The following is a 21,028-nucleotide window of genomic DNA, read 5'->3' on the forward strand; positions in this document are numbered from 1 at the left end:
TAAGTTAATCCATGATGTATGGTTAAGTGTTAAAACTATATTGCAATTGTATTTTGTGCCACTTTATAAATTTCATCTTTCATATCATAATTTTTGTTAGTGGCGATCTTTCATGTTTTGTTATCTAATCTATAACCAATGTAAATTCGAAAGTCTATTAATGTATCTACCTGAACATAACTTAGTAGATAAGACATTATTTGTCATATTAAATGACAATTGTTCAATCACTTGCCTTGCAATGTTTGAATTAAAATTAAAAAAAAAAAAAGTGAGAGAGGTTCGTCCTTCATAAATATCTTGTTTTAGATGACATTTATATGTAGCACCTTTATTGTATTTATTGGTATTCATAACAATATCTTGAGATTTAATGATTAAAAGATAGTTTTCTTTTGTCATTTTAATGGGTATAATTGCAAGCAATAACATAATTTAAGATCATGGATTGGTTTTTCAAAGATAGCGTCAGAAACGAAGAGCTTGTTAGTAGTCATTTGTTATTATAATTAAATTATAATAGTTTGTGTTTGAGACGCAAATTATTTCAATTTGAGTTATAAAAATATATAGCTGAGGTATAAACTATTTTAGTTTGATAAATAAATAATAAATAAACGAATAAAAAATAATAAATATAAAACAGTACAAACAATAGAAATTTGAGATTTTAAGTTAGTGCCGATTATACCTAATAATAATAAGCAACAAAATAATATTTATTATTTGCTACAAGTCGTTATTATATTCTTAAGACAATCGATGCTTCAAACACCCTCTCTAAAAATTTAAAATAAGTGTTTGTAAATATAAATATATCACTCTATATAACCAAAGTATTTATAATTTGCATATTTCAGACACGCTTGTCCTTCGATATTTGATTTTATCTAGAAAAAAGTTGTGATATGTGAGTACTTTTGTCAGTGATAATTTAGTAGAAAGTGAGTCAAAACCCCCCAAAGATGCCAAAATTGTAGCCACAATGGTTCCATTTGCCCAACTATTATTGGCTTTGAGTATTAATTAACATTTTGAGTTTTTTTCTTCTTTAAAAAAAGATTAAATAATTTGAAAACAAAGGCATTTTTTTAGAGATAAATTCACTTCAAAGGAAGTGACACCTAATCTCAGTCCACGTGAAAGACTTGCACTAAGAAAATTTATAGCATAAAATGGTATGAAAACTCCAAGAACAACATTCTTTTAAAATCCACTGATATTATTGTGTATTGTGAATTCCATGAATTAACTATATAACGACTAAAGTTCTTTAGAATGTTATTGGTTTACTAAAGTTTGTTTAGCTAACCAATGACACTCTATCAATTTCAAAATCTTGAAAAATTTCAACCAAAATCAACACTTGAACGTTTGAAACACTGAATTAAATTATGAAATTTAAAGTTAACATTGAATTAAGAAGTTTATGTTTTGGATCCAGAGTTAGAAGACAAACTTTAGTAGTATATGTTATTGCGAATACTGGCTTTGGCCAAAAACCTTTTAAGGTATAAAGGTATAACATTTTGAAACCGAAACAACAAATAGAAACTATACTCAAAACTTGATACGATAAGAATAGGAGATCTTTGAACCCAACCAGTAAGCTTAAAAGATATTCAGCTTGTATACATATTTACCAACAGAAATATACAATAAACACCCCACAATGTCAACCAGATCCACAGGAAACAAAATTAAAGAATAATAAAGAAATTTTATATGACAAACAAGAGCCTTAGAGTTGAAAAAGATCATATCATACGGCTATTAGTGAGATCCCTGCAATTTGAGAACGCTCTCAAGAGCACAAACTTTCAATTTCAAATGCAATATATAATAAGCCGTTCTAGCGAAGAGATGTTCCCGTCGCAACCCTCGACCGCCGGGGACCACCCACCGGAGCTTCTGAACTTTACGGCGAACCTCTCGTGCTTCTCTCCTCTTCCTCTTCGAGCTTGAAGGAGCCACATTGTGATGGCAAGGGGGACTAGAATTAGCCATCAAATCTGCTAAAGCCATAGAGAGAGAAGTATAAACGCAATACACAAAGAGTAATAATGAAGGGAGTAGAAAAGAGATGACTAATGGGAATGGCTTTGAGTTTTGTATATATATATATATATAAGAAGAGAAGCTTCAATTGGGTGGTGGGGTTTTGAGTTTTTCTGTGGAGAAATGAAGGATTGAGTTTCAGGTGGGGAATTGTGATTCCATGTGGGCAAACAGTTGGAAACATTGTATGGGTATGGAAGGAGGGTTCTGTACACGTGTCAGGCAGATTTTGGACGGAAAATCATGTCCACTAGTTTTTGTTTGCCAGAAATTGACAGACAACAGACACTAAACTCCCTAGCATTCCGACACCTGTCCTTCAGCTCACGTGCTGATTATTTGCTCTCCAATGACTACTAACATCACCCACATGCTGTGGCTTATCCAATTCCTTGAAGAGAAGGGAAGTGGAATTCTGTTCTGTATAAACATTTGGTTAACACATGAAAGAATGTAAAATAATAGAAAAGTGAATCAATTAAAAAACATAGGAAAAAAGAACTTTTACACGCTGGATATGTTCTACAGATTGTATGACTATGTCCTTGAGTTCTAAGAACAAGAAACAACTTGACACATGAAAAGAAAATTGTTCAAAGATGAAAGCGTCTAATAGAAACGTAAAAGAAAACAAAGAAAACAAAGGACAAATACAAACAAGAACAACAAACTTCAAAATAAACAAATTTAAGGGTCTTCCTATCTGTAGTGGTCTTGTTATCATCATGAAGGAAGCAGGAAGAGACTTACATTACTTCAGCAAGAAGATTGCTCCTGAATTTATCGATAATGGTTGAATGAACTTCAAATAACTCCACCTTATATTTGAGTTCAAAGAGTAATTTCGTTATGAAGAGAAGCTTATTCTGCATCAAACTGATCAATCCAAGTTGAAAGATGAGTAAAATCAACATCTCTGCCTCCACAATGTACAAAAAGCTGAAGGCTGATGCACATGGCAAACTTTTGAAGATAACATTGCAAAATTAACAAAATCACCATTCTCATCAGCATTCATTTACACACTAAATTTCCTTGTCACCCAGAATCAGTAAACCATATCAATACAGATAAATTAACATTGTGATCTAGTAGATTCATAAGGGATGGAACTAAAACAATTCCAACTATAATATTCTAGGCAAGAACATAGATTTTATTGATCAAGAATAGTTAAATTATAGTTCAGTCATTAAAGGACTTTCTAATTATACAATGCACATGTACCATATTTCTTTCATGAGTACAAATACATCTGAAGTCTGGAATTCATAGACAAATTCCATTCAATGCTGAAAGCAATTAGAGAAACATATAGAACCGCTTGAAGGACTGGCAGATGAGAACATGTGGAGAAGAAGATTTGCACTTTCCACCCCCAATGATTTGTAACCAGGTGGAAGCATCACATTAATGAGAAAGCGGAGAAGATTAGGAGAGAAGCAGGGTCCTACCCCATATTGAGACATTCCCATTTGTTGAATCCAAAGGAAATGCAGTGACAGATCTCAAGTTGAAATTTCAAAGTAAAGTAAAACTATCGATTTAGACATGAAAATGAAATTTAGAATTTGCTCATCTACAGCCACAACTTCAATGCTGCCAAATAGAAACCATGTGGAATCAAAAAGAACGAAGAAAGGAAATAAAACATCCACATGCCTAACTTCTAACTTGTCTCTCCCTTCCCCTTATCTCTATTAATGCAGTGTACAAATAACTTTGCCATATGCTCAACATAAAGTAGAGAAGAAGACAATTAGAATGAGTAAGCTCTTCCATCATATGTCATAAGGGGAATATGTATACCAATATAATATATGGATGGTCATCGAACTAAGATGATGACATTGAAATAGGCCCAATGATTCTCAGTTATAATGTCAATGCTCCAACATAACACGTTAAACTTAAAATAAAAGAAAAGAAAAGAAAAGAAAAAAGCAAAAAAAAGAGTTCCAATATTACACCAAGATTAATATCTTTAAAGGCAACACGCCAAAGCCTAAGAATGAATACGTATTACACTTCCTTCCCCTGAAGGATTATTTCAGTATATATAAATATCGTTACCGAATCACTGAATAACATATCGTTGTAGCTTATACCTAAAGAAAGATCGCAAGACAACAAATCTTTCATTGTTTACTGAAATGTCGCAATGTAAAACAAGTTGGTAAAAAGAAAGTCATAAAGAGCAGTACATGGACGTTTTAACTCGACCGCCAAGGATTCTCTCCATAGTAAAAAGCCGTGCCAACCATCAGTGCTACTGTAGCACCTTGGACAACCACACGAGCTCTCATTAATATCTGCCCCAATTGAGAGTTGCCTCGTCTAAAGCTTATTAATCCAGCAGTGAGAACCCCAGCAGTGGCAAGTGCACCTGAATATCAAATTCTATCAAACAAATAAAACTAATGGAGAAAAAAGAACACAACCTTATATCCTAGAATTACAAACCGCTTACTCTCATAAGCAATTTTAACTCATGTACAACACTAAAATGAAAACCCTTTGTATTGTAGTATAGAAAAAGGACATTTCCTACAATTTTCTTAAAGTCAGATGCTCGATAGAATCACTCTAGAATTCGTTTCGTTTATTTGAGACTAACTCGGGTAGCAACCTAACCGCCAAAAGGGTATACATAGAAACCAAAACATATTCATTTGCGATTATAATCCGACGCCGTACATCCCTGAATCGAGAGGGAGCACTTAATTGCACAAAGGGGGAAGAAAAAACAAAAAAAAAAATATACACACAAGGAGACGTCCAATAAAACCATTTAACAGACATCAATGAAATTGAAGTAACAGCAATAGGAAGGAGGAAGAAATTGGGGGAAATTACCGATGGGGACAAGAGGGTTCCTAGCGCGCTTCTTCTCAACGAAGAACTCGTCCAAATTGGGTTCGTCGGAGCTCATTGTTGGTTGATTGAAGAAGGGAAGAGATGAATCTAAATCAAAATCAGAGAAAAACGCAAGAAGATCAAGCAACCCACAAAGTAAAAAAGAACGAATTGGTTTGGAGGAAGGAAGAGGTTGCTGCGTTGCCGCCTTCTTCGTCTTGGTACAAGTTCGACTTCGTTCAGTTGTGGACGTAAATTGGGCAGGAATCAGCGGGTCGGGGGCCCATACAACATTTTAGTCGTGGCGGAGTTCAAAGTTAAATTATCCTTATTATGTTTTAAAAAAAGAAAAACCCCTAATAGTTTAGATTGATTTTATTCATAAAGTTAGAAATTTCAAGTTTTTTTCAAAATAATTTTTACCTTATTATAACATACGAAAATTTTAGGGAGTTTGTAAAAAAAACATATTAAAAAAATTAAAATAGATATTTATAATAAACTCAAATTTTACTATATTTACAATTTTTTTTTACAATTCTTTTTGAAAAAAAATACTACTATAGATGTCGACATTTTGAATTTAATCGAAAGAAAATAAAACCATGTGATGCAATTAAATACTATACATCTGGTTGTCTCCCTCCATTTAACTTTATGCCTTATACTTTTTGTTATTTCGTTCTTTTTATTTTTCGCTAAATAGAAAAAACATAAACTTTTTTCAAAAGCTTTCCATGGTTGTTTCGAAAAAAATTTCAGACATAAAGGGAGCGTTGAAATATGCTTTTGCATTGTAAGAAAAGCTTTTTTCTAAACTCTATTTGGAATGATTTTCCAAAGATTTGAAAACACTTGGAAAATCATTCTAAATAGACCCGACCTTGTCATGTTCACATCTGTACAAACCAACTATGGATTAGGGAAGGAAGCCAATGCAGTCCCAGCAGAGGTGAAAACCCAAATTTCCTAAACCTGTTTCTAGTTCAACTTCACACAACCGTCATTTATGAAAGCAAAACCACATACAACGGTTTGGTCCCGACCGAAATGGTTGGCAGTTACTCAAGAAACTGCACCATAACTTAGCTAGTTATCACACATTATCAATGGTAAAGAGTTTCATTTCAACAAGTAGAGTGCGGTGAGGGATAGAGAAAGTCATCAAATCCACCTAACCAACTACTAATATCATTTAATCAAAACTTCCAAGAGCTGAGAAGTCAATACAATGCAGTTTTTAACTCTTGATCGATTCTATCTTTCATTCTAATCCTTTTGGAAATCTACCTCCTACCATTCGTATTACCCAACGTCATGAAGAAGGAAAGCAGCATACACACACTTCAAATGGAACCTTCACATACTCAGCAGGGCGGTAAACTGAGTACGATAAACTACGTAATCAAGTATACCTAAAAAATTTCAACCTGAAGTTAGGTCTTGAGATCGTTAGACATAGCTGAAGGTATGCAATGTGTGGCCAGAATATCTGAAGTGGCTGCTTTGGCCGTACTTGTGCGGAGGACAACTATCTGGAAGATTGCAGCAGATAGAAAATGAGACTCAAGATAAAATTAGAAAAAATGGAGAAAATCCGTTGGGGGGGGGGGGGGGGGGGGGTACAGAACCTGTTGATATTCTAAATCAAACTTCAAAAATTCATCGTCACAACTTTCAACCATGTTAGCCAAGCTCTTGAGGTTCTTCACAGGTTTACCATTGAAAGCAAGGACCTATGATGCACAAAGATGATCAAACAGAGTAATTAATTACTTGCAGTCAAAATGATGTCGTTCTAGTGGCTATTAGCAGGATATAATCCAGACCTGGGTGTTAACGATGTCTTCATATCCAATATTGATATCAGCCACAAGTACCTGCAAGAAATTTACAAGAAAGGGTTGAGGTTAAGAATCCGAAAAAATATAGGTTCAAAAAAACTCCATAATATGCATTTAATTATTGAATCATTTTAATATTTGATTCTACACTTTTAAATCTGATCATCATACAATCAATATTGATTTTAATCGTTAAAAGCACAACTGTGGAGCAAACTTGAACATGATAAAGGTGATCTTAACAATTTCAAAATCACTCCCAAACATGCTAATACACAACATTATATAGCACACTAAACTGAAGAGACGAGAGTAAATGAGAGAACCTGAGAAACCACCACTAGCTGCTCATCTGGTGATTGGGGCATTGAATGCAATAGTTTGTCCAAGAGTTTGACTGGAGCTTCATATTCATAATCCTTTCCATACTACAATTCCAAGCATTTTCAGAAAGTTCAGTATCATGATGTATGCAAACTTAATATCAAATCCGTAAGAACTTCAAATTTCAAATTACAATCTTTTTCAAGGACAAGATACTAATATATATATATCATAACTCGTAGAAATGAACATTTATGAATAAGAGTGATGTTAGTGTTCTCTACTCAAATTTATTCCTCTTTCTACTATGCTATCAACATTCAGTATTAACTGCTGATTTAAAAATTATTAGCTTAAACACGCAGGATCTTTCCATAACTGTGTACCACAATATACCGAAGAAAAGGCTCTGTGGGAGAATCTTAAAACAGTTTTCTACTGGAATACTTGGCAAGAAAGCTATAGGCGTATCTTCCAAGATGTGAGTCTCTCCTTTCATAGTTTTTTAAGGCTCTAAATAATCAGGGGCTCAATTGCGGTAAATGTTCCCTTCTTTACCAATCCTCTCCAATTGAAGAGGCCATTTGCAACCTCTTTTCTGGGGTGAGAAATTCTTCTCAAATTCTGCCTACCTCCAAAACTCCTAACAACTCACCCTACATGCGACATACTAGCCAACTCCTGTTGATGACAAATAGGTCCTCCAAATATGCTTAATTATGTCTCTAATATTTTCCTGTTAATATTTCTAACACAAATAAAAAACAATAAGGAAACTTCCCACCTGAAAGCCTTCCCTCCGGCAATGGAAATAAACATTAGTTTAGTTGACAACCAACTTGGCTAAATTCATAACGCAGGCCAGATCAGGGAAATTTCAATCCACTTTGTCATACACTTTCTCAAAGTCTTAGCTTCCAAGATCAACCAGTCTCAAATCCCCCTTTTCCTCCCACCATTCTTCTATTGTTCCATTAATAATCAAAATGAGATCTATGTTTTCCCGACCTTCAACATAAGGTGCTTAAGAAATTAAATGGTACGTTCATTCCAAAACTGAAAAGAATGAGATCCACCGACGAAATGCTCTTTGCCTCGCTGAAGAATGAAGAACCTTAGAGTGCACTTTGTTTTGGAGGCTCTATTTTAAGTTTAGGGTTTAGAGGCAAAGTTAATAGGCCTAAAATCTGACACATTAATACAGCTATAGTGTCATTGAGGATGCTGCTGTACAAGTTTTAATCTCATTTACAGTGCACTAACAATACTACAATCGAAGAATCAAATAATACCAAAAAGCAGGTAAAAGCTGAGCTAGATACCTGAGAGCTATACTGGTTGCACTGACAATAAGAGAATCATGCCTAACAGGATTATGATATAACCACTAAACACAATTCTATGTAAATTTTGTTCAACAAACTTTTAAACACATTATTCCATTGTGTAAATTCTAATAAAATATAGAAGAGAAAATCAAAGCAACTAGTAAAGCTTATAGAATGCAGGGGGAGGTGAAAAGTATCTTGGTTAACAAACCTCAGAGCGGAGATAAGGAACGGATACAGTGGAAAAAACAAATCCTGCTACGATGTAATAAGAAGGGGGTCTGCCTTCATTGTGGGCAGGAATGAGTCTTCTGTAAGTTGCAAGCTGGTAGTTAAAACTAAGTGTCTCAGAGTTGCGCAGAACTTTTATCGCTGCACTATCACCAGTATATTTCTGAGAGACAAGGTAACTAAATCCTATACGCTCACCATGCCTGAAAGGAACTGCAAAACATAGTGACAGAGTGGGCTATCAAATAAGAAAGAAGTGGCTTCTACAGATATACTTTCCAAAATAAGGTTATAACTTGTGCAGACACAGAAGAAACAATCCAAGGATTAGATTCTGCCATGCACTCGCATTAGACCAGCAAATCAGCGTTTTTCTAAAGGTATCCAAATATACGGAGTGCTCAACAGCCTCTAGAAATTAAGTCAACACAAGATGCAAGGGAAATAAACCCAGCTTCAGTGAAGTGGGATAAAAAAAGAATATAAAACTTGTGAAAATTATTGAATTTAGAAAAAGAAAAGCACGATATGAAGGAAACTAGAAGAAAGGAGATAAGAAATCTTCCAAAGAAATAGGCATGCAACATTTTTCTCTTCTAGTATTTAGAAAAAGAAAAGAAAAATAAAGATGCGGCAGGCTTGCTTTTTTAACATATTGCTGCAGAAAATAGTACTCAGCAATTATGCTTTAAACTCATTCAGCCTTCTTTCATAGGAGAGCTTTTTACTCAATTCAGGTGGTTTGGGTTAGTGTATCTACCTCTTTCTACTTTTGGTAACTAGTGAACTATATGTATCTTGGTATACTTTGCAAATCTTCTAGTGTTATGGAAGTAATCAAAGTACGTAATTACTATAAAGTATTGTTCAAGAAGAGGCTAAATGAGTCCATAGATGGTCGTCAGTTCAAGGATGATGCTTTAACATCATGTAAAAATGATAAAATACATATTTACCTGTTCCATCATTTGCAATATCGACCCCATCAAAGCTGAGAATAATATCTGCTGGCTTCAAAACTTTGGATTCTGGCCCGGTAGGATCAATACGCCTAATACGGACGCCTTTCTGATCTTGCTTCATACCCATAGCCTCACGAAGATCAGGATTTTCCATTTTCTGCCACTCAAGACCAAGAATTGGAAAGCCTGGCATCCAATAAATTTTATTGCTTCCATTAAAGAACAAAGTAAATCATAACAAAGGCCAATGTCAATCAATGAAAATAATATAAAAGGACCGCAGTCTGATATTCGTCCTACTCTAAGGGCCGAAATACCTGTGTATGCTCCATTCTTCTCGTAATCCCGTATAAAATGCAAGATAACTGGTGTTGGTATGACATAACCTATGTTTTCTGCATCTTCATGCTTGAGTGACTGAAAGGCAATACCTACACAGTTGCCTTTATCATTAAAGGCAGGCCCACCAGAATTACCAGAGTTTATAGCAGCATCTATCTACAGTAGAAAATAGTTGAAGTAAAGCATCGACCATTATCCCTATTCCAAAAAACTAAATAGCAGCAATGAGGTCAAGGCTCAAAAGTGCAAAACCTGTAGACCGAGAAGCTCGGTAGACCCGTGCACATAAGAAAGGATTTCTATCCGCGATACAACCCCACTTGTGACAGAAATTGTATCACCTCCAATTGGATAACCAACAACAGTTACTGCATCTTGCAGTGCAGGTAACTCCCCAAATTCTACCGGTGAAACTCCCACCCAAAACTCATCGTCATCAACCGTAAGCATTGCTGCATCATCATACATCATAATACTTAATGCTTTAAGTTGACGACAGACTAAATTTATGGAACCATAAATCGATGCAAATGCAAGGCAACGAGAAAAATGGTAGGTAAAACCAAAATTACATGAATCGTGATCCACTTCCATCATCCCCATCTTTAATTAAAGAGAGATTTATCAATCCTTGTCTTCCTATTATATATAAGCTTTCACATTAATCCATCGTAACAATAACCAAACATAAATGCACAGCGTGAATCTCATCTAAAGTAACCCATTCGCTAAATCAACATGCAAATGACTAGGATGAATTTCCACAAGTCTAAAAGATGAATTTATGTGCAGTTTAACCCCACAAAGAAATGACTAGGATTCTCAACTCCAGAAACAATACAATCTTGGACAACCGGAACGCATGGTAACGTCCCCAAAATTTCAGATTGAGATAAACATAGAGAATAGGTCGAACATAGCATAATCTAGTTTGAAAATTTATCCGTCACATTCCAATCCAAGAATCATAAATTAAATTAAAACCCAAGAGCAGCGGATCCCATTACCGATATCGCATTCAGTCCCGATTGCAAGTACGGTCGCCAAGTACTTCGTATCTGAACCACGCTTCTTAAGCTTAACCTGGGTATAATGCTCGACGGAATGCGCATTCGTGAGAACCCTCCTTCCACCAATCACAAATCCACTACTACTCGAACTATATTGCCTCTTTCTCTGCCAAGGAAGAGAGAAATTCGGCTCCGTGTGGACACAAAACACCTTAACCACAGCGTCCATCGCCGGCACGACTCTCGCCATGCCCGGCCATTCCGGTTGCACCCTTTCCGAAACGATGGAAGACGGCAAGGCATCGCCGGAAGCTGCAAATTCGCCATTTTCGACAGCGCGAGGGCCACGTCTAGACGGAGACAATTGCGGGAACTTGTCGGGATTCTCGACATGCTTGGAAAGCTTCTTGGGTCTCCCACGGCGGTTCTGGTGGTGTTTAGAAGTGGATGCGGGCTCCATAAGCTCGACGTTGCTGACTGAAAAAACGTCATCCATGGCGACGGTGGCAGTAGCGGTGGTGGGCGGAGGAAAATCTAGAGCCTCCGGCTTGGAATCTTTGGCTTTTCGGCCTCTTTTACGTTTGATTTCTCCCATTTCGGATGAAATTTGAAAGGGAGAAATTGAGGGTTTATGAAAGGGGAGAAATGGGTTTTCAATTTCTCCTGAAATTCAGAAATAAGAGGCGAAAAGTGAATGAAATGAAACAACACAACACAACATTTCCCTTCAAACTCCTTTTATAACTTCTTTCCCTTTTTATAAACAAATAATAATAATCTAACCTTCTTTCTAACTATTTTTTATTATTTTTTTTTTAAAAAAAAAACTTCATTATAAATATAAAATTAAATTAACCTCATTTAGCTAAAAATTCAACGGTTATAGTTTAAAATAGAAAATAAAATAATTATCAAACTGAATATGACCATTAATATATGTTTTTTAACCTATATTTTGTCTTTATAATAAAATAAATAAACGAACTTGTTTGTGTGTGTTTTTTTCACTTTGAGTTTGATAGAACTCAAAATTTAAAATGGTCATATTTTGTCAAACAACCTTAGCTAACTTTGTCCTTTTCCATGTATTTACGAATGTCGTTGTTTTATATTTTAAAACTATATTTTATGTTTTAAAGAAATAATAATTTGAATATTATTTTATTGTAAGATTGAGTATATTTGGAAGAGAAATGTATGAAATATATTAAATTTGTACTAAAGTGATGATCTCATTGTAACAATTTAACAATATTTTTTTTTATTTGTAATTCACTAATATATGAGTATAGTTTAATGTCAAAGTTATTGGGAAGTTTGGATATCAATTAAATTATTTACCAATTCTAAATCCTCCATCATAGTGGGAAATTGGAAAGTACACAATTTTATAATTATATATCAATAGTGTTTTAACCGTGTCAATAAAAATGTCATGTTCTTAATTTTGTATTAATTAGTTAATGAAACTTTTATTGTGGCTTAATTAGACTATCATTGACAATTTTTTTTTTGTCATTATTTCTACAAGACATGACAACATTTAGACATATTATAATAGTTGGTGCAATAGTAGTGTTTGCTGCGCCAAGAAGGCCTATCTCACTACTTCCGAAAACAGCATTAGAATTCGTCTCAAAACACCTTAGAAAAAGGGTCGCCCATTTGGCTCAACATATGAAGCAAAAAGTATCATGATTAACACGTTACGTGGAGAAGGAATTGGATCAACTATCAAACAAATGTATCATAAAAATGCTGTTGTCAATTATTATTCCTAAAACGACTATCTATTATAATTATCGAATTGTTATTTGAAATCATGATAAGTAGTTTTTATTAAATCTAATTTTCTAGACAATCACAGCACAGAACTTTTCAAAGAAATAAAATATGGCTTTAAACTACAAAACTGTGGCCAACATAGGCACTACTGAGTTGAGTTGGATTGGTATGAAAACTTTGTAAAATTTGGGCTAAACAAACAGGCCCTAAAGTACACTACTCTGGGCCCAGTTGTCTACCCAGTCCAAAAGAAATAGCCCAATAATCAATAACGAGCGGAGGTCCATTCGACATCAACAATGTTTAAATTAATAAAAAGATAAAGAATAGACATCAACTACATATTAAATAATTATCGGAAAGATTTAAGAAAAAAAAAAAGTATTCTAAACATACACTAACCTACTGCACGAACATTTAATTTGGTTATCTTTTTGAAGTGGCAGTAGTTCATCGTTTAATATCCATTTAGGATATGTAATAATATCATACAATGTCGCCCATACCTGTTGAAACCGAGATTGCATGTTCTTGCTAATGATTTTGACTTAGTTATTTCCCTTTTGTTTAAACAATTAAACAAGCTTGACTAAACCAACCAAAAACTTGATACGTAATTAGCTCTTCTAGTACGCTTGAACTATCTAGATGTCCTTGGACTTGGGTCTTGCTTTGAAAAATCCTTAACAAATTTGCGTTATGGACTATGATACATGTAGTAAAACGAATAAAACCAAATTGTTAACACAATTGAGCCAAACAAACCATAGATGGAAGGTTCAAAATCCACCCGTTTATTTGTTATAGTAAAAATATCATTTATCCATTTTTTAATCTACTTTTGACATATTTGATTTTGTACTAATTTTTTCTTTGTTTTTTTAACATTTTTTAAAGATTATTATTAAATTTTTTAAAAAATAATGTGTTTAACGTTTGTCAACATTTTAAAATCACAAGTTAACGTAAGAATGATAAATTCTTTTTTCGATTTTAAATTCAATTAATGTAAAGTAAAAGATTGAAATGAAAGAAATCTTCAATCTTTAATTATGGAATATATTCTTTGATATCAAATATACAATATAACATCAAATATACAACATCAACATTCTTATGTTATAAGATCACATCACAACAAATATACAATATAGAAAATAAAGGAAAAAACAACATCAACATTCACCAAATAATGAAAACAAAGAATTAGAAAAAAAGCAAACTAAAAAGAACAAAATTTTAGAATCATATAATATATAGAAGATATTATTTTTAGAAAATTTTAAAAATTATGAACATTAACTTTGTCCTCATTCCACGGTAAAATTATTAATGAGAGCTTCAAATTTATATTTAAAGTTGAATGTGTACGATCAAATTGAAATGTATAAAGATAAGTGCATCTTGAGATACACTCAAGTATTTCTCTTCAATAATTACTAGTGTTAGAATAATGTCTTTAATCTGCTATCTAATATTCTAAAGGACCAAATATGTGGTCTCACAATTTTTACATTTACATTATTTTCGATTATGATCCTAAAGTTTAAGAAATATTGTGTATAAATTCTCTAACTCTATTGGTACTTCTTAATCTATAATATGATAGTCTTTTTCATAGGATTAACCAACAGTAGTATCAGTAAACCACAAATAAATATCTATGTCAATTTCTCCTACATATGTTTTATACTTTGCACAATTTATTCAATTGTATCGATTTCTGAACGATCAGAGTCATGCACACAACTTTTAAAATCTACATCAACGATTACTATGGAAACAATATCCTAGAATAAGTTCTAACGTTCATCTTTTCACCCAAAGATTTAAATTTTTTTGAAAGGAGACGAATTTGTGGTAAGTTTTAAAGTGAGATAGAATTGGACGTGTAGTGGTAAAACAAAACAAAGAGGTATACATTTACGCAAAAAGAGAAGATCAAAAAAGGGAATACAATACAAGACACACTTGAAGAAAGGGCAGCTAAGAAACAATTTGGCCTTATTTACTAACAATAACATTCTCTTGCAAATTGCAAAAGGAGATTCCTTTGTTCTTTGGTAATGGCAGGCTTTTGTAAACCAATTTATGGGCATTTGTTTATTGGTCTCTTTTCCCTTTTTTTTTTTCCTTTCTTTCTTTGTAATACCAACATTTCCAGCACAAGAATACAAACCCATTTTTTGGGCTTCTGTCCTTTGTTAGACCTACAAAAGAAAATTGCATGATGAAAAGAAAAATTTTGCAACTTTGAAAACCCCTTTTTGGTTGTGGTGTGTGTCACCAATTTTTGGACTTAATATGTGTTGTTTGGTACAATGGCCAGAGAATGTTTGATGGACTTTGTAATTGTTAGAGACCTACCCACTAATTTATGCACCTAACTAACATTACCCCAAATTTATGTGTTTTGTTAAAATATAATGTATGGAGTTTAATGAATAGTAATTTTTTAGAACTTTGTTGAGATTTGTTTGGTTTTTTATTTTTGAAAATTACATTTTTTTTTCCTCAACTTTTCTATGATGTGTAATTTTTTTTAAGAAAATTGCATTAGATGAAATTTTTTTTTTAGAAAAAACAGTTTATAACACATCTTTTTTTTTTTGTATATTACAAATATGACAAGTAAGTAAATATATCATACGACTATCAGACAGTTATTCGTTTTTAAATTTGTTACTTTTGGAATTTAGAAAATGTATTGACATGAGTCTTATTATCATAATTTTTTTTTGTTATTTTTGCAAACACAATATCCTTAGTTGAATTTAAAAATAAAAATAAATATTATTGTTTTTTAAACGTCAGTAAGAAATATATAATTATTATTTTCAAAAACTAAAAAAAAAAAAAACCATTTGGTTACCAAAGTAGATATTGATTTCATGGTTTTTGAAACTTAATCCTATAAAGTCTACATTTACCGCTAAATTTCTATATTATATATATTCTTCTCTCTTTTCTACCAATAGTAATTTTATTTTGACTACCAAGATAATGAAAAATCATGGTAAAAAAATCAAGAAAAAAACATAAATTTAAAAAGAATGATTGATAAAAAAAAAAAATCTTTTTTAATTAATTATAAGCCCAAGTGCTATAAATTAGTTTGAGTTTAGATATGGTCCCTCGTAGTTATCGATTTTGAAAAGAAGTTACTTTATAAATTGTAAAATTATTAAAAATAGAACATTTGACAAAATATATATACATCAAATATAAAATTTTTTATCTTTTAGGTGATTTTGTTCTATGAAGTGTAAATAGTTTGTTAAAATTTTCTATTTTTGAAAAAATCTGAAAAAGAAACAAAAGCAAGAAGAGAAAGGAAAGGAACAGTGAAATAGTGCAGATAGTATGTACTTGAAAGGATCTAAAAAAAAATTAACAATATATAAGACAGAAAAAAAAAATTAGTGATTAGGTTCAATGCATTGCATGATATAAAATTAATTAAGCAAAAGGGGGGGTTGGGGATTTGGGTATCAAAATTTTTGCAATGATACTAAACTTTATAATGAGATCTTAATAAAAGAGATTAGTTAGTTGGGTTAGTAATGTAACAAAATTATATATATATATATATATATACATACATATTGATTATATAAGAGAAGAGAAGATTATGGGGAAGACATAAAATCAGACAAGAGAGTGTGCGTTTGTTAAGTGGACTTTAGGATATTAAATATTTTTAATGAATGTTTGTTTGTTGGTTCCCAATGTTTGCTACAACCTGTCAAGGAACCCTATTAATGGGTCCCCTTTTCACCCCCTTCTTACCATGACATTCTCTTCCTCTCTTCCATAGTTTTATAGATAGGGACATCCACTTTTTTTTAAGACCATTATCTTGTTCGATTACGATTTTAGGTTAAATTTAAATTTTTTATAATAATTATTGTTTCGATTTACGTTCGAAGATTCAAGAAAGTGATAAATTTTAAGGACGGTAAAAAGAGATTAATCATGCCATTAGATTCAAATCAATATCTCGATTTTTATGTAGATCGAGACCCAATTTTGCACTTAGTAAAATTGTTCTGATCCGTAGTTTTTTCCTTCGGTTCTTTTGTGGTTTTTTTCTGTTTATTTTTATGTTTTATCGTTTTCTTTTAATTTTTCTACTCATTCTTGTCGTATTAATGGAGATTTTTTTCAAAGACGTGAGACGACTATTATTCTAATATTTTGTCAAAACGAAAAAAAAAAACTATATTTATATAAAAACTAAAGTGATTGTGAAAGGAACCATTAAATATTTAACCTAAAAGGTGGTGATTCAAATGTATAGTCTTTAAAAACAAAAGAACCTAATATGTTGACCTAGTTTATGATCAACTTCAAGCATAGACTTAAATAATAGACAATGTAATATTATTGTTTGAAATATATATATATATATATATATATATATATTTTATTTGTCCTCACATGACTAAACCAAAAACAAATTAAAGTTGATACATTTTGACTCTTATTTTGGTCTCCTAATTCATATTTAATGCAATAGAAATCATGTCATAAGTTTAAGTGGGGTTCTCATAATCTTTTTTTTTTCTCTCTAAAAAATATTCCATTCAAATTAAATACCAAGACTAATATAAAATTTTAGATAAAGTTGGATTAAATTACACACTACATTTTAAATACTTTTATTAAATTCATTTTTTCTAAAAGATGGAAAAAAAAAACAAATTTGAGCACTCTCAAAATAATTTGGAAAATTGAGATTTTAAAAGGTTACATGATTTAACTAATAATGTTCTCTTCCACAAATTTTTAGAATAATAAAGCTTGAATGACTTTGTATTGAAGTTTGAATTGATAAACCTTCAAAAAAAAAAAAAAAAACTATTCATAAATTATATACTAAATTAAACCGTAGATAACATGTCGTTTAATAATAATTTTTTTAAAAAGTATATTTAGGTATTATAAACTCAATTTTTGATAAACATGAGTTTTGTTACAAATATATTAATTAGATGTAAAATATTAGCAATATAACAATAGTTTTAAAAAATTGTAAATACAACCAAATTTATCTAGAGTATCAAAAGTTCAACGATAAAAATCTATCGGTAATATACTTTGCCATATTTGTAACTTTTTAAAATGTTGTTATACACTAAATTATTATCCCTAAAATTACTACTAATTATATTTATTTAAAAGAACAAAACAATTATCAAACGTGACAAAAAAAAATTCCCATGTTATTTTTTCATTCATGAAAATAAATAAATTGATATTAAGCCAACAAATGTTTAGTTTAACTGACGTTGCAGAGTATTAGTAACAAAGAAATTTGTTGTCCGAATTCTTATGCCCCAATTGTTATAATAAAAGAATAAGTATGATATATATATATATATATATATATATATATATATATATATATATAAAAGATAGATGAGTATATGTAAATTTAAATGGAAAGAAATAAAATAGTATAAATGAGTGGAAATGTTTGTCATGAAAATGCCATGCCCTTATGTTTGGGAATTACATAACATAGAAGTAAGATAATTGATGTCACATAGTGCATTTAATGTTTTTCCATACAACCGAAGTTGGTCAACTCTCAAACGCTAATTAAACATGTGAAGGAAATAAATTAAAGACAATCTGTAACTCCAATGTTTCTTTCCTCTACAAACAAACAAAACAAATATATATATATATATATATATATATATATAGAATAAAAAATATATATTTTTGTACTAAATAATTAATTTTTTTATTTGAATAAATGTTGCCATTTTAATCTCAAACTTATCTTATATGTTTAATTAATACATTAAAATTTATTATTCAAGATGTGAGGGTTATTTGTTAATTTGACAATAGGAACGTAGCTAAATAATGGATAATTTTTAATCTCCTAGAGATTCATACCTAATTTCATATTAAAACCTTCAAATTTAAGAAATTAACACTAATAAAGTTTTTTTCCATTTCAAGTATTAAATAAAAATGCTAATATTCTTAATTTTCTACAAAAGAAAAGAAAAAAAAAAGCTAATTTTGTCGATATTAATTGTTTGATTGTTTTAAATTAACCTTTTAATTACTACTTACTAGAAAAGGAAAAAAAGAGAAGACGTTTTTTTTTCCTTTTTCAAAGTGAAGAGACGCATTTCTTCTTCCATAAAATTACCATATTGCCCATAGAAACGAAAACGCACCGTTTCAAGCAAATGATATGCTATAAAAGAGGTCGGTGCTTCGTCCATCCACTCTCCAATTCAATCTTCTTCTTCTTCTTCAACCTCGCGGCCGTAGCTTCCACTTCTTAGAGAGACAAAAAACCAGAGTACCGGTGGAGAGGGAAACAAACCCGATGGGAAATTGCCAAGCCATAGACACAGCTTCTCTAATAATCCAACACCCAAACGGAAAAGTCGACAGACTTTACTGGCCAGTAAACGCCGGTGAGATAATGAAAACAAATCCCGGCCACTACGTTGCTCTTCTCATCTCCACAAAAGTTTGCCAATCGGAAACCACCTCAACCCACCATCGTCGCCGTGATAACGACACCCAAACCAACAGCACAAATTTCAACTCGGTTCGATTGACCCGAATCAAGCTTCTGAAGCCTACCGATTCACTCGTTCTCGGCCAAATTTACCGACTTGTCACAACCCAAGGTCTGTTTAATTCCTTAACTCTTCGTTTTGTTTAATGGATTCGTATGATTTTGCAAGTGGGTTTTGAAATTGGTGGTGTTGGGTTAGATGTTTTGCAGGGGTTGAAAGCCAAACAGGAAGCGAAAAAGAAGAGGAATTTGTTGGATTTTGAAGGAAAACAGGGGAATTCGGAGAAGGGATCTGAAGGGGAAATTAATCAGGTGGGTTTCTTTTCTTTTTTCTTTTTTTTTTTCTCATTATCTTTTGAAATTAAAATTTATTTTCATGGGTGGAATGAATCTAAATATATATGTTTTGAATTGTTACACAGGGGATGAAGAATGAGAGAAACAGAGTGAAGAAATGCAATTCAACAGTATCGACGGCGGCGAAATCGAGAGGGTGGCAGCCATCGCTGCAGAGCATTTCTGAAGGGGGATGTTGAGGATTTGATATTTGAGATTAAGAACATAATAATGGTTTAATGAACACAGATTTGTGGGTTTTTTTTTCTTTTTTTGGAAGTTTTTAGAGTGAGATTTGTGCATAGAAAATGAGTAGTTAATTATAGAACAGAACAGAGGGGGAAAAAAAGAAAAGAAAAGAAAAAAGAAAAACAAAAGATTGGATGAAATATGAAATATTGTAGTTGAAATTTCATATGGAGGAAATGAAATTGGGTTTTGCAAGATTCAAATCATTCCTACTTGTTTCTTCTTGTGTTTTGATGAGCATTATTTCTTATAATCTTGAACCTCCCAAAAAAATTAGGAAATTGGAAGTGTTAAGGCAATTATAAGGTGATTTAGACAGCTTAAACGCAATTACTTACTTCATCAACGAAATACTTTACAAGTTTCTAAAATTCAAATTGAGAAAGGGAAGAATAAAATGAGATTGAGATTGAGATTGAGATTGAGTCACATCATAATTTGATATCCAACATTCAATTTGATGTTCCTTCTTTTTGGCAAAGAAAACCAATGGGACCATTCCAATGCCAACGTTGGACATAGACAACCCAACCTCCCTCTATTCTCATTTTAAAAACACAAACATTCATAATTACACTTTGAAAATCTTAGAACGTTACTTTTCCCCTTTTCCACCCCCACACTCCCTCATCCCCTCATCAATCAATCTTATTTCTTTTTATGGGCCTACTCACCCCTTGTCAATAAGAAATTATTTAGTGTGCCGTTATCTTAATATTGATATTTTTAGATATATACGGTGAAAAATAACAATTTAGAGTGCCAAAAATAAGTTGGGAAAGATCTAAAGACTCTCATGGTCGAACAAAAGAGCAACCTCGACATGAAAAAGATAATGAAATTCCTCCAAAAGCGTTTGGTTGTGCAAATTAAACTAACCTTAGTGGTCCTCTAGCTAACACAAACGGTGTAAGAATGTCATGGTAGTTTCGGTCAAATCATTTAAGGGTATGAATATGACGATATGTTATGTAAACTATACTTGTGACTAACTTAAAGCTTTAGAAGTGTTGACGTTGATGAGCACCACAGTGGCTTTAAGGATGCAATCTTGTAGGTACACGTGGAATCTAAGATACTTGTTGCTAGAATCACACATATGTATGTATATCTTTAGACAACCAAATTGAATAACTTTAATAAATTAAAA

The 21,028-nt window shown here is 32.1% G+C and overlaps 3 protein-coding genes across 3 annotated transcripts; 1 reads left to right on the plus strand and 2 right to left on the minus strand.

Moving 5' to 3' along the window:
* Positions 1-3,998: 3,998 nt before the first annotated feature.
* On the minus strand, positions 3,999-5,313 carry LOC103483333 (RING-H2 finger protein ATL48). Its single transcript, XM_008439917.3, has 2 exons — positions 4,915-5,313; positions 3,999-4,444 (listed from the first exon to the last, which is right to left on the minus strand). Exons 1-2 carry the CDS (start codon positions 4,988-4,990, stop codon positions 4,272-4,274), a joined length of 249 nt encoding a protein of 82 aa, XP_008438139.1. The 5' UTR covers positions 4,991-5,313; the 3' UTR covers positions 3,999-4,271.
* Positions 5,314-6,007: 694 nt separating this feature from the next.
* LOC103483324 (protease Do-like 9) lies at positions 6,008-11,704 on the minus strand. Its single transcript, XM_008439904.3, has 9 exons — positions 10,953-11,704; positions 10,198-10,397; positions 9,921-10,101; positions 9,598-9,789; positions 8,622-8,854; positions 7,085-7,186; positions 6,744-6,794; positions 6,546-6,650; positions 6,008-6,449 (listed from the first exon to the last, which is right to left on the minus strand). Exons 1-9 carry the CDS (start codon positions 11,548-11,550, stop codon positions 6,351-6,353), a joined length of 1,761 nt encoding a protein of 586 aa, XP_008438126.1. The 5' UTR covers positions 11,551-11,704; the 3' UTR covers positions 6,008-6,350.
* A 7,299-nt stretch (positions 11,705-19,003) lies between these two features.
* Positions 19,004-20,084, plus strand: LOC103483316 (uncharacterized). Its single transcript, XM_008439892.3, has 3 exons — positions 19,004-19,405; positions 19,493-19,605; positions 19,716-20,084. The coding sequence occupies exons 1-3, from the start codon at positions 19,096-19,098 to the stop codon at positions 19,827-19,829; spliced, it is 537 nt and encodes a 178-aa protein (XP_008438114.2). The 5' UTR covers positions 19,004-19,095; the 3' UTR covers positions 19,830-20,084.
* The last annotated feature ends 944 nt before the right edge of the window (positions 20,085-21,028 follow it).

The sequence above is a fragment of the Cucumis melo genome, chromosome 12, assembly GCF_025177605.1.
Source record: "Cucumis melo cultivar AY chromosome 12, USDA_Cmelo_AY_1.0, whole genome shotgun sequence".
NCBI classification, from domain to species: domain Eukaryota; kingdom Viridiplantae; phylum Streptophyta; class Magnoliopsida; order Cucurbitales; family Cucurbitaceae; genus Cucumis; species Cucumis melo.